An 18,836-nucleotide genomic window follows, 5' to 3' on the forward strand; every position below is an offset into this window, starting at 1 on the left:
GTATGGATGTACCACAGTTTCTTTAAACTGCAAAGAATGTCTGGGTTCCAGGTTTGGGTTATTATGAATAAAGCTTCTATAAACATTTGTGTACAGGTTTCTTGTGAACATAAGTTTTCATTTCTCTGGAATAAATGTTCAGTAGTTGCTAAGTCCAATGTATTTGCACATTTAGTTTTTTAAGAAATGATTTTCCAGGTATTGTTTTACATTCCCACCAGCAATGTAGGAGTTTCTCCGCATCTTCCCCAGCATTTGTGTTGTCTCAGTTATTTAATTTAGCTGTTCTGATAGGTGTGTAGTAATAACTCATTTTGGTTTTAATTTGCATTTCCCTAATGGCTAATAATATTGAACATCTTTTCATATACTTATTTGCCATCTATATCTCCTCTGATGAAATGTCTCTTCATTTCTTTGGCCTGTTTTCTAATTTAATTGATTGTGTATTCTAATTTTGAGTAAGAGTTCTCTGTATATTCCAGATACCAGTCCTTTATCATATATATGTGGTTTGCAGATATTTTTTTTCTGTCTCTAGCTTGTCTTTGCATCCTCTCCACATGGAAGCTTTCTCAGAGCAAAATGTTAACATTTTGATGAGGTCCACTTTACCAGTTATTCCTTTTGTGGATCATGCTTTTAGGGTCAAGTACTCTTTGCCTAGTTCTAGATCCTAAAGTTTCTTAATTTTCTTCTAAAAAATTATAGTTTTACTTTTAAACATGATTCATTTTATTTTTTGTGTAAGGTATGAGTCTTAAGTTGAGGTTCATATATTTGTCTATCAATATCTACCTGAACAGCACCATTTGTTGAAGAGTCTTAACTTTCCTCCATTGAATTGCTTTCATACCTTTGTCAAAAGTCAGCTGAGCATACTTGTGTAGGTCTGTTTTGTGTTCTCTGTTCTATTCCATTGATCAGTGTATGTATTTCTTCACCAATATCACACAAGTGTTTATTACTATAGCTATATAATAAATCTTGAAGTTAGATAGACTGATTCCTCCCACTTTTTTTTTCTCAAAATTGTTTTAGCTATTCTAATTACTTTGGCTTTCTGTATAAACTTTAGTATTACTGGGATTTGAAAGCAATTATGCTAAGTCTATATATCATTGTGAGGAGAATTGACATCAAGTTGAGTCTACCAATCCATGAACACAGTGTGTCTCTCCATTTTTTTTTTAGATTCTTGAATTCCTTCATCAGTGTTGTATCATTTTCAACATCTATATCCTGTACATGTATTGTTAGGTTCGTACCTAAGTATTTATTTTTTTGAGAGATTATTAATGATATTGTTTGTATTTTTAATTTTGATGCCCATGTGTTCATTGCTAGTATATTGCTGGAGGAATCAGACTCCCTGCCTTCAGACTATACTACAAAGCTAAAGTAATGAAAACGGTATGGTACTGGCACAAAAACAGAAATATAGATCAATGAACAGGATAGAAAGCCCAGAAATGAACCCACACACCTATGGTCAATTAATCTATGACAAAGGAGGCAAAAATATACAATGGAGCAAAGACAGTCTCTTCAATAAGTGGTGCTAGGATTTCCCTGGTGGTCCAGTGGGTAAGTCTCCGCTCTCCCAATGCAGGGGGCCCGCGTTTGATCCCTGGTCGGGGAACTAGATCCCACATGCATGCCGCAACTAAGAGTCTGCATGCCACAACTAAAGATGCATGCCACAACGAAGATGCTGTGTGCTGCAACTAAGACTCAGCACAGCCAAAATAAATAAATAAATATTTTTTAAAAAGTGGTGCTGGGAAAACTGGACAGCTACATATAAAAGAATGAAATTAGAACATTCTCTGTATTTTTAATTTTTATGCCCATGTGTTCATTGCTAGTATATAGACATACAAATTGATTTTTATATTTTTATCTTGTATCCTGTGACCTTGTTGGACTCACTTATCAGATCTACCATACATGTGTGTGTACATGTATCTGACGTCCAGAGGCATCTGTCTTGTCTTGTCTTTTCTTTTCTCTTCTCTTTTCTTTCTTCTTTTTCTTTTTTTTGAAATCCATTAGTCTTTCTAATATATCATGGTATTGGTTTTTCTGGGTTGATTTCCCAGGTACATTGTGTGCTTTTTCAGTATTTTATTTCAAGTCTTTTAGTTTCAGGATATTTTTCCATTTAATTATTATCTTTATTGTCACTTTAATTCTAATAATTTTCACCTTCATTTCTTTTTGATTAAAATTTTAGTTCTTTGCACATTCTGTATCTCTTAAGCATTACCTGTTGTGTTGTGTTATTGTTCTTGGTTAGGTTTCTGAAATATTTTTTTATTTTATTTTAAATTCTTTCCTGATTTCTAGTACCTCATTACTGAGTTTTTCTAATTCTGTTTATAATGTTCTTTTACATCTTCTTTCATTCTCTAGGATATAATTTTTACATGTTTTGTTGGTACAGCTTTTTGGTAGTCTTTTAATGCATCATTCTGCTCCTTGTGTCTTATGGCATAGAATTTGACCGCAGTCCTTTTATATTGTACACTTTATAATAGGTTTTCCTGAACTCTTTGGAGTGAGTGGGGAGTCAGGATAGCTTTGCTAGCTTTACCACTCTAGAACCCCTTCTTCTGTTTTTTTTTTAAGTGATTAAATTAAAATATATATATATATATTTATATATCTTCCTATTTTCTGAGATCTGGCTCTTGTTTCACAAACCACTTTTACCTGGATCTTCTCTTTACTTTTCCCCAATTGCGCATGTCTTTTTTTTTTTTTTTTTTTTTGCGGTACACGGGCCTCTCACTGTTGTGGCCGCTCCCGTTGCGGAGCACAGGCTCCGGACGCGCAGGCTCAGCGGCCATGGCTCACGGGCCTAGCCACTCCGCGGCATGTGGGATCTTCCCGGACCGGGGCACGAACCCGTGTCCCCTGCATCGGCAGGCGAACTCTCAACCACTGCGCCACCAGGGAAGCCCCGCGCATGTCTTGATCACTTAGAATTCTTCTTTTGTTTGTTTGTTTATAAATTTATTTATTCATTTATTTAATTTTTGGCTGCATTGGGTCTTCGCTGCTGCACGCGGGTTTTCTCTAGTTGCTGAGAGCGGGGACTACTCTTTGTTGCGGTGAGCGGGCTTTTCTTTGCGGCGGCTTCTCTTGTTGCGGAGCACGGGCTCTAGGCGCGCGGGCTTCAGTAGTTGTGGCTCGTGGGTGCTACAGCACAGGCTCAGTAATTTTGGCGCACGGGCTTACTTGCTCCGCGGCATGTGGAATCTTCTAGGACCAGGGCTCGAACCCATGTGCCCTGCATTGGCAGGCAGATTCTTAACCCCTGTGCCACCAGGGAAGTCCAGATCACTTGGAATTCTTTTCCCGGAAATTTCTTTTCAGTTATAGGGCTTTTTCCAGGTAGGGGGACTTAGCCCCTTGTTTTTGAGTCTACTCTCGTCATATTTTACAGTGTTAGCATGTGCAGAAGATCCCTTCCATTTGCAGCTATTCTCACATTGTCTTTCTAAGCTCTAACGATTCATGATTTGGGGTTCTCCTCCCCTCAAGTCCTTCAGTTACCCAGTTACTTCTGCTCTTCTGTTTCCTTCTGCAGGTATGCAGAAGGCCCATGTGAGTCCTATAGTTGGTGATTTAACCAGATCCTTCTTGTATTTGAGAATTTGTGGGGTTACCTTGTTACCCAATCTTGTAGATTTTATCCATGGGGTTTTGGCTTGGCTGTCCTGGTAACTTTTTTTTTTGACCGTGTGGCATGTGGGATCTTATTTCCCCTACCAGGGATTGAACCTGCACTCCCTGCATTGGAAGCAAGAGTCTTAACTGCTAGACCGCCAGGGAAGTCCCATCAAGAGGTTTTATTCAAGAGAATGGCAACACAGGTTTGCATTAAAAAAAAGAATGATCTGGCTGCATTGTGGAAAACTGATTCAGTGCATAGAAGGAGACTGGTTAGGAGACTAGTAGTGATCCGGGTGACATGTGACATGATGGTGGCTTAGTCTAGGATAGTGGCAGTAAAGCTAGAAGGTTTGAATATTATTTTGGTGACTCCATTGGATGTTAGAGAATGAGAGAGTGAGTAGACATGGATGATCTCCCAGGATGGGGGTTCTTGCAAAAGTTTGGATGGTTGCACTGTTTCCTAATATTGGGAATATTCATGGAATCGTAGGGGGTGTTTTTTTTGGGAGGGGAAGATGGGGGAGCAGGTGTGATATTTATAAGCAGCTGAGTTTGAGGCCTTAAAATGATCTGTCCTCTAATCCTAAACATACACACGTGCACACATATTTTAATTCTTCAGCGAGCCTTTTCCTGACCCTCTGATCATGTCTCCTTCTGATATAGAACTTTATTATTTACTTTCCTATCTTAACTTTTAACACACTCGTGTTACTGCTTATTATTACCATCTTTTTCCCTAGAACAGCTGCTGGCAAACTTTTTCTTAAAAGGAGAGATAGTAAATATTGTAGGCTTTGTGGGCCAAGAGACAAAAATTAAGTTAATGTAGACACAATATCATTTATAATGTAACCACTTAAAAATATATGAACTATTCCTCTGGGGCCCTGCAAAAATAGACAGCTTGCCAGAATTGGCCCATAGGCTGCAGTTTGCTCACCACTGTACTAGACTGTAATTGCTATACTTGCCTCCTAGTTGCAGGCATATTGCCCTGGAGCATTTTGGTTGAATTTAGTAAATTTTTATCAAATGAGTGAATATTATACTTACAGATTTGAAGCCCAGGCGAGAGAGCTGAATAAAGATAGATATTTGGGAGTGGTCTTCAAACAGTAATTGAAGACTTAAGAGTAGATGAGATCACTTGGGAAGAATGTAAGGGAGGAGAGGCCCTAAGAAGAAGCCTTTTTCTGTAACTTAAACAGAGAGGAGAATGAGTGATGACTAACTCAAAGGTACTTGTATCATAGATGGTAGTCAGTACCTGTTGCTAACTGACCTAAGCCATTTGGCCATTTACACTCATAGGTTCTTTTGGATGAATAGGAGGTCTTTAACTATATAGACAGGTGAGGGCAATAGGTGGTTTTCCTTAGAAATTTTACTATCAGTGAGTTACGTTATTTTTTTTTCTTTTTTCTTTTTTTTTTCTTTCTTTTTGGCCGCTCTGTGCAGCTTGTGGGATCTTAATTCCCCAACCAGGGATTGAACCCAGGCCCTTAGTAATGAAAGTGCTGAGTCCTAACCACTGGACCGCCAGGGAATTCCCAGTGAGTTATAATAAAATAATAAAACAAGCCTTAGACAGAATTTGCTACCCATACAAACATGTATTAGCAAGCAGTCACAAAAAGTCATATAGCTTGTTTTATGGGTTTAGCTCATTTAGACTCTACTACCTTGTAATAAAACTTCAACCCTTAAGCACATACCAGAAAGATCTGACTAGGATTAGCAGACAGAATCCAAGATGCGGTGGGACACAGGATCAAAAGGAAGCTTAGACTCAGAAACTTCTCTGAAGACAGATTGCAGGGCTTGTCAGATTCTTAAACCGCAAACAGGTAAAAATCAAGACACTTGTACAGTGTTTCCAGTTAATCCGTATATCTTGAAGAATTCCAGTTCAGCAATATAAAATTATTTCCAACATCTCTTATGCTAATTAACAAACACATGTCTAAATTCAGATGTTGATATTCAAAACACTTACTAATTGGGAGCTAACCTCTGATTTGGGCACTTCACATGCTAACTAACCCCCTGTGAAGTATGGATTCCTAATTTAGAGTACTTCAGAAGTTAACTCATCACTTCTATCCAAGCTGAAGTAGTACTTTAATGGAAATTACAGTGTAGCAGTAACTTGATCATATTTTGGAGGGGATAGGCTGCCTGGGTCTTTTTGTTGTGTACTATCTTATAACAATTTGTAAACAATTAAATGTAGTAGTTATTGCAATGAAAATACTTTTTCTTCTCAGCTCTAGTAACAATTGGGTTAGATGTTTATACAGGCAAATTTTGACAATTGGTGCAATTCTAATCTTCAAGTGAATAAAGACAGCTTTCTTTACAGAGTGATCAAATAACACTTCATTAATATTGATATTTGCTCAATATTTATTACAGTTTGTATGATTAATTTATACATAAAGCATTCTCTGTACTGATAGTGTTGAAGCCTAAATGCAGAAACATATTAAATATAGAATTCGATTCAGGGCTCTTTCTTTGTACTGCTGAACCCTATTAGTGATAATAGTTTTATCAGTGCATCATTCCATCACATTAAATAAATGTTACTAATTTGAATTTTGTTTGGCAGTTTTGTTTATATTTAATATATATCTATATTTAAGCACGAGTTTATATCTAGGTTAATATTTCAATATATTTAACAAAGTTTGTAATTTGGGTTCCATGGGATATTTTTTCCCTGCAAAGAGATTAATTTATCACTGCAGTTTAAGAAAACTTGACAGAGGTACCATAACAAAAGAATCATTAAATAAAATAATAGCATACTGCATCTAGCAGTATATATTAATAATAATAATATACCATGACATATAACCTTTATTCTGAAAATGTAACCATTTATCATATTTGTATGTGTAATAAAGTAATCCATTATATCACTATGTCAAGGGGAGAAGGGATATCTAGTCATTTCACTAATTCCTGTTAAGACATTCCTGATAGAGCCTCTTAGTAAATTGTAGAAGGATACTTCTTTATCTTTTGATACAAAATATCTATCCCAAATTTATTTTCATTTTTATGTGATTTTAAGGCCATGACAATGAGGCATTTACTTTTTTTAAACATGAATCGTTTGCAATAGAATACATTAGTTGCAAGCATCAAAAATCAGCTCTGGCTGACTTAAGAGCAAAACCATAATTTATTAGAAGAATATGAGGTGGTTCAAAGAATGAGTAATGAACACCGGGTAACTAGGAACACAGCAAGTTCAGGATATAGGCATGGTTCACTACCTTGTCCAAATGCTTCCTTTGGAAATTAATGTGCTTTTTTTTTTCTTTCTTTCCATTTTGCTCTAGGTTTAGAGTTATAGGGGAGAGTTCTGCTGGCTGAGTTTAAGCTCATGCCCTGTTTTTGCTAGGAGAACGTGAGATGCTTTAATAGATGGTTCCATCAAGACTGTACACAATGGAGAGTATATAATTCCCCATAGAAACCTGGGTGCAGTTAGGAAACGGGGATGGATCCTAGGCAGCCAAGCTCTACCTCCCACTCCCCACAAAACTAACCAACAGATATCCAGTAAAATAGACAGGAGTTTTGGCTTTTTAACCTCCTGTAGTTCATCATTTAAAGTCTAAAATGGATTAATCCTTAATCTTTAAAAATAGAATCGTAAACAAATTTAAATCTTAAATGTCAGAGGCCTTAATGTATGTACTAGCAGTATCAGTATTTAGATACTTATGAAACTTTTGTTTTTCTTTTTAGACAATGCGAAGACACAGAAATGAAGTGACAGTTGAACTGCGAAAGGTAAGAGTGATCTGTGTTTAATAAAAAATAATCAGATGTTTTCTGATGTTCAAATTTTGTGTAACTTGAATAATGAAAATACTATGGCAAATTAGTGGCCATCCCTAAAACTACACAGCATAAAAATATATCATTAAATAATTTATAATGGCATACATGTATAGAAGCTTCCATTTATTGAGTTACCAGGCACTGTGTGAAGTACTTTACCACTGTCATTGGAATTCTCACAACATCTGATGAAGTTACTATTGGTTTTTCTTAATAACCTCTTTCTGTGTGGGCTATGTGCTAGACAGAAGTCCTCCACCTTCCTCATGTAAAAGTTACATGTCCTTGTTAAAGACACTTTAGAAGAATAAAGTAGAATAATCTTGTATCTTACCAATTGAATGCAACTACTGTTAAAATTTACTTTCTTTTCTTCCATTATTTTTGAATTACCTTCATTAGATCGTGTTTTCATGCAAGCAGATTTTATTTTAAGCAAATTTTAATTACCAGTTAACAAAGTACACATAATAAATTCTGTCTATATACATGTACATTAAAAAAAATAGATTTGAAACTTATTTCTAAATCTTTGTGTTTGTCTTAGATTAGATTTTCTTGATCTAATTCACTCCTAAAACTCATATATTAAATTATCATCTTGAAACTTTTCAGTTTTAGAGAGAAAGAAGGTCTTGATTCTGAGAGTACACACTCTCTCACTGAGTCACTAGAATCAAATGGACCTGTGCATTTATTTACTCAATAAGTATTATCATACCCACTTTGTATTATTAATTTTTACTCAGCATCGACGTTATGCTCCTTGGTATAGTATATAGTTCCTGAGATCCATTCTCTTGTACCCCCTCTGCTGCATTTTTTATTAAATTTGAAAAATACTTGCTAATCCCATGTTCTTTCAACTCCTGAACTTCATGGATACTTACAGATTAACATCAGTGCAAGTTTTTTCAGCTCCTTGGGTCATTTGGACCAGAGAAGTGAACTAAACCTTAGCTTAATAAAGTAAGGTGAGCTCCTTGCCAGTCATAACACTTTGGACTTAGCTTATTTTTCTTTACTTTTTAACTTTTTATTAACATATCACACACCTACAGAAAAGTCAACACAACTTAAGTGTACAGCTTGATGAATTTTCACAAAGTGAACACATCTGTGTAACCAGCTGTTAGATCAAGAAAGAAACACTACCTGTATCCCAAGGCCCCTTACAGTTTCTGCTTTCCCCCAAAGGCAACCATTATCCTGATTTCTAATATTATAGATTATTTTACATATTTTGCATATTTTGAACTTCATATAAATAGAATGGTGTTTATCCTTTGTATCTGGTTTTTCATTCATCATGTAAAGATCATTCTCTGTAATAGAGCTGATAGGAATAAAATTGGAATCAAGTAATTATTCATTTGTTGTTATCTCTTCACATTACACCAGCTCTCCCCAGATGTGAACCTTCACTTTCCCTTAACTTTTCATGCTTGGAATACAATTCTGAAACTTCTGTATTGGTCTTAGTATTACTCAGAATCCTCTCCTGTTTTAAGCTTTTTCACCCTTCTGATATGCTTATAAATCTAAGCTATTCACTTATATTTATATTTGGTGATTTGTTCCTTTTATAGTTGTGCTGCCCTCTGTATTTAATTTATAGAATTAAAATTTCTTGCTTATCAGAATACATCTTTTTAAATATTCACCTTGGTTTCTTTAGAGACCGCTTTCTTATCTCTCCTTTTTTTTCCTTCTGGATAACATTATTTCCTTTCCAATTACTATGATTAATTCCTGAAAAATCCTTGTAGGAGGATCAAAATGAAATTAACTGAAGAAATCTCAAGCAGTTCCTTATTTCACATTTCAGAATTCCCTAAGTAAGCAGCAGAAAGTGACCCTTTCCTGAAACAAAGCCTATACTTCAAAGCTTAATTGATTTTGATATAATTCTCCAGAGGTGTGTAGAGCCCTTCAAAAGAAGATTCCTCCACTCTTTATGGTCAGAGTGTCTGCCTCTGATTTCAGCCTTGCTGTCTCTATTGCTCCATTGAGGAGACAGCCACAGCATTGTTATTACTGACATTGAGATTCTTGAAAATACAAGAACGAGAACTAGTTCCCAGTTTCTTAGATGAGCTCTACACACTTCCGTTAGATGGTAAGCTTCTGAAGTGAAGGTAGTAACCACACTCCCTGACCCAGCCCCGACCCCCCACCCCAGTACTCCCAGATCTCTCTCCTAGCCCATCCCAAAATGCCCAGTCAAATTCTGGACATGTAGTTGGTACTCATTACATGCGCATGTTCAAGAATTTAATTGAATTATGATATCTTAAATTTTTACTTAAATTTAAATCATTTATTGAAGCTTTAAGAAAAACACTTTAGATATAGAACAGTGCTCAGAAGCACTGATCTGTGACAAGTCAGGGAGCTTGTGTCAAAATGTTAAACAAGACACTGCTTCCTTTACCACGGAAGTCTTTCTGCCTAAATAAATGAATAATGGAACTAAATGGTGTATTTATTTTCACAGTTGATTACTAACACAAGTTCCTTATCTTGCATCAGACTTACAACAAATAGTTTGAGGACATTTAGCCAGTGACCATACTTTGAATAACACTGATACTGATCTATAAAAATTGAGGGTGAAATCTAGTTATTAATATGTAGTGCTTTACTGGCCTCAGACTCTTTTTGTTTGAACTCTTGTTTTCTTTTGTCTCCTTGATCTCTTGCATTCTTATTTAATTAGGCCCTTATGCATCAACATTTACACAGAAGTCTGTATTTCTGTTTTATATCATGTTGTAAACAGAGTTACATAGGAATTAAGTAACTTGCGTAAAGTCACACAGCTGAAAAATGGCAGAGCTGAGCTTCTAACCGTTATGCTATAATGCCTCTCAATGTGTAAATGTTTAAGTGAATAATGCCTTATAAATTGAAAATTGATCTAAAACCTGTCACTGGCATTTATAACTTTGGCACATTGTATTAAACTTGATATAATCTTCTCTTGGTGATTGATCAGTCAGATATGCCATAGTACTTTACTGTCATTAGATCTGGGATCGGGGCAGGTTGAGTTGTTACATAAAGGAAAACACCACCAAAATGCCCATTGGACTGATCAGATCCAGTACTTGTTTTAGTTGTCTGACTTAAGTAAAATACCTCTTTTTAAAAATAGCCTAAATTCCCCATATTAACAAGCTAAAGAGGAAGCGTCATATGATCATATCAATTGACACTGAAAAAGCATTTGACACCCCATTCCTGATAAAACTCAACAAATTAGACATAGAAGGGGATTACCTGGACTTGATAAACAGCATCTACAACAAAACCCATAGCTAACATCATACTTAATGGTGAAAGACTAAATGCTTTCCCCCTAAGATCTGGGAGCAAGACATGGATGTCCATTCTCACCACTCTTATTTATTGTAGTGCTGGAAGTTCTAGCCAGTGCTGTAAGCCAAGAAAAAGAAATAAAAGACATAATTTGGAACAGAAGAAATAAAACTCTCCCTATTTCTAGATGACATGATTATCTATGTAAAAAATGCTGAAGCATCTAGAAAAAAAGTTTCTAGAACTAATAAGTGAGTTTGCAAGGCCACAGAAAACAAGATCACACATAAAAGTTAATCACTTATTTATGCTAACAATGAGCTCTCAGAAACCAAAATTAAAAGCACAGTGCCATTTACAAGCACTCCAAAGAACATAAAATACCTTGATATACATTCAGAAAACATGTATAGGATCTGTATGCTGAATATTATAAAATGCTGATGAAAGAAATCAAATAAGACTTAAGTAAATGGAGAGGCATATACTGTGGTCATTGACTTAGTAAAGATGCCTGTTCTCAAATTTATCTCTTGTTTTCAAACTCTCTCCAAGGTTTTTTTGTAGACATAGACAAGCTTATTCTAAAATGTACATGGAAAGGCACAAGCTCTAGAAGAGCTAAAATAATCCTGATAAAGAGTAAAATAGGAACAGTTGCTCTACCCAATATTAAGGCTACTAGAATAGCTACAGTAATGAATACTGTGTGGTATTGGCAGAAGGATAGACATCAGTGGAACAGAGGTAGAACCCAGAGATCAACCCATACAAAAACACGCAACTAATTTTTGGCAGAGCTGCAAAACTAATTTAATGGATGAAGGATAGCGTTTTAAACAAATGGTACAGTACTAGAACAATTGGACATCCATAGGCAAAAAGGAAAGAAAAAGAACCTCAACCTAAATCTCACACCTTATACAAAAACACAAAATGGATCCTAGATGTAAAAGTAAAGCATAAAGCTTTTAGAAAAAAATTTGGAAGAAAATCATCAGGATCCAGAACCAGGCAAAGAGTTCTTATACTTCACCACAAAATCATAATCCATAAAAGGAAAATCGGATGTTAACAAATTTAAAAATTTTGCTCTGTGAAAGCCCATGTGAATAGGATGAAAATACAAGCTTAGAGACTGGAAGAAAACCACATATCCATTACAGGACTGGTATCTACCATATGTAATGAACTCTTAAAGCTCAGTAGTAAAAAAACCCCCAAACAATCCAATTAGAAAATGGGCAAAAGTTATGAAGAGACATTTCATTAAGGGAGATATACCAAGAGCAGTCATGCTGCTGCTGCTGCTGATTAATGCATCATTAGCCATCAGGGAAATACGGACTAAGACAAACTAAAAGCATGTATCAGAGTGGCTAAAATAAAAAAATAGTGATAATGCCAGATGCTGGTGGGGATACAGAGAAACTGGATCACTCATACATTGCTGGTGGGAATGTAAAATGGTACAGACACTCTGGAAAACATGCAAACTACTGATAGAAGCAGCAGCTTGCATGAATTTCCAGAGAATTATGCTGGGCAAAAAAAGATTATATACTGTATGATTCCATTCATAGAATATTTTTGAAATGATAAAATTTTGGAAATGGAGGACAGATTAGTGGTTACTGGGGGTTGGTAGGGGCTGGGAGGTGAGAGGGCATTTTCTGGTTTTGGAACTGTTCAGTATCTTGACTATAATGGTGGATACAAGAACATATACAGGTGATATCTAAGACATAAATCACAGCAAGATCCTTTTGGACCCACCTCCTAGAGAAATGGAAATAAAAACAAAGATAAACAAATGGGACCTAATGAAACTTCAAAGCTTTTGCACAGCAAAGGAAACCATAAACAAGACCAAAAGACAACCCTCAGAATGGGAGAAAATATTTGCAAATGAAGCAACTGACAAAGGATTAATCTCCAAAATTTATAAGCAGCTCATGCAGCTCAATAGCAAAAAAAAAAAACAACCCAATCCAAAAATGGGCAGAAGACCTAAATAGTCATTTCTCCAAAGAAGATATACAGACTGCCAACAAACACATGAAAGAATGCTCAACATCATTAATCATTAGAGAAATGCAAATCAAAACTACAATGAGATATCATCTCACACCAGTCAGAATGGCCATCATCAAGAAATCTAGAAACAATAAATGCTGGAGAGGGTGTGGAGAAAAGGGAACACTCTTGCACTGCTGGTGGGAATGTGAATTGGTACAGCCACTATGGAGAACAGTATGGAGGTTCCTTAAAAAACTACAAATAGAACTACCATATGACCCAGCAATCCCACTACTAGGCATATACCCTGAGAAAACCATAATTCAAAAAGAGTCATGTACCACAATGTTCATTGCAGCTCTATTCACAATAGCCCGGAGATGGAAACAACCTGTGTCCATCATCAGATGAATGGATAAAGAAGATGTGGCACATATATACAATGGAATATTACTCAGCCATAAAAAGAAACGAAACTGAGCTATTTGTAATGAGGTGGATAGACCTAGAGTCTGTCATACAGAGTGAAGTAAGTCAGAAAGAGAAAGACAAATACCATATGCTAACACATATATATGGAATTTAAAAAAAAATGTCATGAAGAACCTAGGGGTAAAACAGGAATAAAGACACAGACCTACTTGAGAATGGACTTGAGGATATGGGGAGGGGGAAGGGTAAGCTGTGACAAAGCGAAAGAGAGGCATGGACATATATACACTACCAAACGTAAGGTATATAGATAGTGGGAAGCAGCCGCAGAGCACAGGGAGATCAGCTCGGTGCTTTGTGACCGCCTGGAGGGGTGGGATGGGGAGGGTGGGAGGGAGGGAGATGCATGAGGGAAGGGATGTGGGAACAGATGTATATGTATAACTGATTCACTTTGTTATAAAGCAGAAACTAATAAAAAAAAAGAACATATACAGGTGATAAAATTGTATAGAACTAAATACACATAAACACACATACAGTGAATGCAAGTAAGACAGAAAATCTGAATAAAATCAGTGGATTGTATCAATGACAGTGTCCTGGTTGTGAGGTTTTACTATAGTTTTGCAAAGTGTTACCGTTGGGGAAACCTGGGCAAAGTGTACGAGGGATTTCTGCATTATTTCTTAACAACTGCATGCAGATTTACAATTATCTCAATAGAAGTTTTAATTAAAAAACCCTGAATTAGGGCTTCCCTGGTGGCGCAGTGGTTGAGAGTCCACCTGCCGATGCAGGGGACATGGGTTCGTGCCCCGGTCCGGGAAGATCCCACATGCCGCGGATTGGCTGGGCCCGTGAGCCATGGCCGCTGAGCCTGCGCGTCCGGAGCCTATGCTCCGCAATGGGAAAGGCCACAACAGTGAGAGGCCCGCGTACCGCAAAAAAAAACAAAAAAAGCAAAAAAAACCCTGAATTAGTAAGTTAGAATCCATTTGAAAAGAAGAAAAGCACCCATTTGTTAAGATCAGTTAAGTGATTCTGCAGGAACAATAATTTGTGTTAGGTTGTCAGATTTTTACCTGATTGATGAACACGTAATGTTTTTTTTCCTCCAATTTTCAGTTGAGGTATAACGCACTGAGCAGAGTGCCCCAAATGTAAACATAATATATAAAACTCCTGGGTGAATATTCATGTAACCACCCAGGAGTAGTGTCACTTCATAAATGTTTATATTGAGGGGAAGATCTATCTTGTGAGCATTTTTTTCCTACCTCTTTAGAAGCATTTAGATGCAACCAGAGTTGGACTACATCTTAAAAAAAGCAAGCAGTAGAATATATTTAAGAAACAGTCTCTGTAGCCAGCACAGTCTCAGCTCTGCAGTCTCTGGGTTCAAATCTTAACTGATATTTCCGAGATATATAATTTAGTTTAGCCAGGTTCTCTTTGTCCCCATTTATTCATCTGTAAAATAAAGATTTAAGTTTTACAGGACTGGCACTAGATAAAGATTTAAAACAATGAGGGTATTGCTGGGTAAAAACAAATTTAATTACTTATTTAAGTTTGAAGTGTGGCTGGTAAATAATTATCTGTCCTTCATCACATATGTAAGAAGTGACTGCTGACTTGTTCCACATATTTAGGTATGGGATTGCAAGCCACTTTTTCAAGATGGAATGAAAAAGAATTTTATATAGAGATTAATAACGGAATTTGTTGAGTCAAAAAATATTAGTTCAAGTCATAAGAAATTGCCTGTAATTAAGCTTTTTGATCTACAAAGTGGCAATTCCATGTGGTTCAACCAAATGTCAGAAAACAGAAGATCTAAAAAGTATTAAATACATACATGGGATAATAGATTAACAATGGATTTCTAAAGGAACTTTAAAATGGATGTAATCTGTGTGTATGTGTTTGGAGTTAAGGTGGGTGTTGAAACTACTCAGTTTCCATGTCCTCTGAGCTCCCCTCCCACTTGACAAAAGAAAAAGATACCTTTTATAGGTGCTGAATTTATAGTATAGTCTCTAAGAGGGTACAGATCTCTAGGTGACAAGCAAAAGGACAGTTTAAGTTACTGGTTTTGGTGACGCCTCCTTTAATGGTTAATCACATCACCAGAAACCTGCCCAGAGACTGATTATCTTAACTTGGGTTGTACATATTTTTTTGCTGAGAGTGAAGTATGACTTTCATGCCCTAGGGTGCCCAAAATAGACTATGTTAGGATGTTTTCAGTTCAAATATGAAGGTTGTTACTTAATTTTTGATAAAAGAAACAACTTACTAAGAAGGTATAATAATACTAAACTTGTGTATGCCCAAATATATGTAAGCCAAAATCGACAAAATTACAAGGAGAAATTTGTCAAAGATATAATCATTGTGGGAGAACTTTTGTCAACAACAAACACACTAGTTAACAGGAGATAGAAAGGTGTAAATAGCTTAATATGTGAATATTATCTAATAAACACATATAAACCCCATGCATATTGGAAAATTGGTTTTGTGATAGTATAAAGCCATAGTTGCTACCCTGTGCAGTGAGGTACCATGGGACTCCATAGTGAATCAAAGGAATACCTTGGGATATTCTAAATTTTTGTGAGAAACACAGTGACACTTAACATTTCAGATACCACAGAATCATTAGATCTTGAAATAGTTCACAATTTAAACATTAGATTGCACTGTGTTTTTTTCAATCACACATTTTGTCTGAGTGAAATAAAATTATTTTCTTTTAACTTCGGTGTTTTTCCCCCCAACTTACTATTAAGTTGTTTGGACCTGACCACCTGATAAAGGAAACTGTGGGGTACTTCCTTTGGCCTACACTTAGGCCTATAGACTGAGGAACTTTGGGAAACTCTGGTCTAAAGTAAATGTCAGCTAATTTCAGTGTTGTTCAGACTTTGTTCTCTGATCACAAAACAATTAAATGAGAAATCAGTGAATGAGATAGTTACAAAAACCTCATAATTGTGGGAAAAAAGTAAGCACTTCTAAATACCTTGGGCATCAAGAAATCCTAATGGAAATTAGTTAATACCAAGATATGAACAATAGGAAGATGCTACATGTCAGAACCTGTGCAATACAGTTGAAGTGTTAACTTTATAAGAGAAGTTTATAGCAAGTAGAGAATAAAAAAATAGGATTTAAGGGACTTCGCTGGTGGCGCAGTGGTTAAGAATCCGCCTGCCAGTGCAGGGGATACAGGTTCGAGCCCTGGTCCAGGAAGATCCCACATGCCGTGGAGCAACTAAGCCCGTGCACCACAGCTACTGAGCCTGTGTGCTACAACTGCTGAAGCCCGTGCGCCTAGAGCCTGTGCTCTGCAACAAGAGAAGCCGCTGCAATGAGAAGCCCACCCACTGCAATGAAGAGTAGCCTCCGCTCGACACAACTAGAGAAAGGCCGCACACAGCAACAAAGACCCAGTGCAGCCAAAAATAATTAATTAATTAATTAATTATTTTAAAAAAGTACACCCATCACTCAGCACCCGGCTTCCTTGATTCTTAGCATTTTCCCATATTTGCCTTATTCTCACTTTCTCTCTGATATGTGTGTGTGTGTGTGTGTATATATATATATGTGTGTATATATCTCTGTTTGTGTGTGTGTGTGTGTATATATATATATATATATATATATATAGTGGTGTGGTGCCCCCTTACACCCTTAACACATCGTTAATACATCAGTTCATACACCTTTCAATGTAACCACAGTGTGTTTGTCAAGTTCACATAGATAAATTTCTACTATCCAATCCTTAGGCCCCCACTCATAGTTTGCTAGTTTTTCCCAATAATGTCCTTTATAAACCCAAGATCCAGTCCAGGATTAGACATTGCAGTTAGTTGTCACGTTTCTTAAGTCTCGTTCAATCCAGTAGTTCTTCAGTCTTTATCTTTTATGACTGTGTATTTGAAGAGTACAGACTGGTTTTTTTTTTTTTTTTTTTTTTTTTCTTTTTGTGGTATGCGGGCCTCTCACTGTTGTGGCCTCTCCCGTTGCGGAGCACAGGCTCCGGACGCGCAGGCCCAGCGGCCATGGCTCACGGGCCCAGCCGCTCCGCGGCATATGGGATCCTCCCAGACCGGGGCACGAACCCGTATCCCCTGCATCGGCAGGCGGACTCCCAACCACTGCGCCACCAGGGAGGCCCCAGACTGGTTTTTTAATAGAATGGCAGATTTGGGTTTGTCTGACTTTTCTCAGGTGGTTGTTATTACTACTACTACCACTACTACTATTGTTATTATTTTGGTCGGGAGTACCACCAAGGTGATATTGTTTTCTTGGTACATCAGACCAGAAGGCATACCATGTTGATTTTTCCTTTACTCTTTTTTTTTTAATGTATTTGAAAATTTTTTTCTTTTTAATTTTTATTGGCGTGTACTTGATTTTGTGTTAGTTTCAGGTGTACAGCAAAGTGAACCAGCTATACATATACATATATCCACTCTTTTAGATTCTTTCCCATATGGGCCATTACAGGGTATTGAGTAGAGTTCCCTGTGTTATACAGATTCTTCCTTTACTCTTTTTTTTTTTAATGTCACCTTTTAAAAAATATTTATTTATTTATTTATTTATTGTTTGTCTGCATTGGGTCTTTGTTGCTGCGCGCGGGCTTTCTCTAGTTGCGGCGAGCGGGAGCTACTCTTTGTTGTGGTGCGCAGGCTCTTGTTATGGTGGCTTCTCTTGTTGTGGAGCACGGGCTCTAGGCGCACGGGCTTCAGTAGTTATAGCACACAGGCTTAGCAGTTGTAGCTCGTGGGCTCTAGAGTGCAGGCTCAGTAGTTGTGGCGCACGGGCTTAGTTGCTCCCCGGCATGTGGGATCTTGCCGGACCAGGGCTTGAACCCGTGTCCCCTGCATTGGCAGGCAGATTCTTAACCATTGCGCCACCAGGGAAGCCCTCTTCCTTTTCTCTTGATGATAACCTTTGCCACTTGGTCAAGATGCTGTCTGCCAAGTTTTTCCTCTATAAATTAATAAGTATTTTGTGGGGAGCCACTTGGGACTATAAAATGTGAATGCATGGATTTTCATATTTGTGAGTTGCATTAATTTTAAAGTAATGTAGAATTAATTACTTGAGTAGTTACTAAAGAAGTATGCTGTGATATAATTTGAAGTTGGTAATCTCTTAAGGGTTAACATATACATAAGCATCTGTTTAAACATGCTTACTTGTACATAGCACACAAGTAGATGTCATGCAGATAAGCCAGTAAGCTTCAGATGTCTATTTCTAGTTTTAATTTTCTATTTGATCTGAATTTTAACCTCTATCAATATCTCATCAATAGCTTTCTATTGTAATCAAACACTTCTGTAAATATTGTTTTGAAGACTAGAAGGTCTTGAAATTTTTAATTGAAAAGAATCTTAGATATCATTTAGTCTTTTATCTAATTTATTTTGACTTAATCCTGTAGACAAACTAAAATCTTAGAGGAAATTTTGTTTAATCTATATATT

General features: G+C 36.7%; 1 protein-coding gene across 2 annotated transcripts in view; it reads left to right on the top strand.

The window, feature by feature from the left end:
- KPNA3 (karyopherin subunit alpha 3) overlaps positions 1–18,836 on the top strand; it is an 89,220-nt gene that overhangs the window by 39,604 nt on the left and 30,780 nt on the right. For both annotated transcript variants that reach the window (XM_081214989.1, XM_081214990.1), the window contains exon 2: positions 7,450–7,494. In XM_081214989.1, coding sequence (XP_081071115.1) covers positions 7,450–7,494 — 45 coding nt within the window. The remainder of the gene's footprint in view (positions 1–7,449; positions 7,495–18,836) is intronic.

Source organism: Mesoplodon bidens (assembly GCF_964165515.1).
Source record: "Mesoplodon bidens genome assembly, chromosome: 17".
Lineage (NCBI taxonomy): Eukaryota > Metazoa > Chordata > Mammalia > Artiodactyla > Ziphiidae > Mesoplodon > Mesoplodon bidens.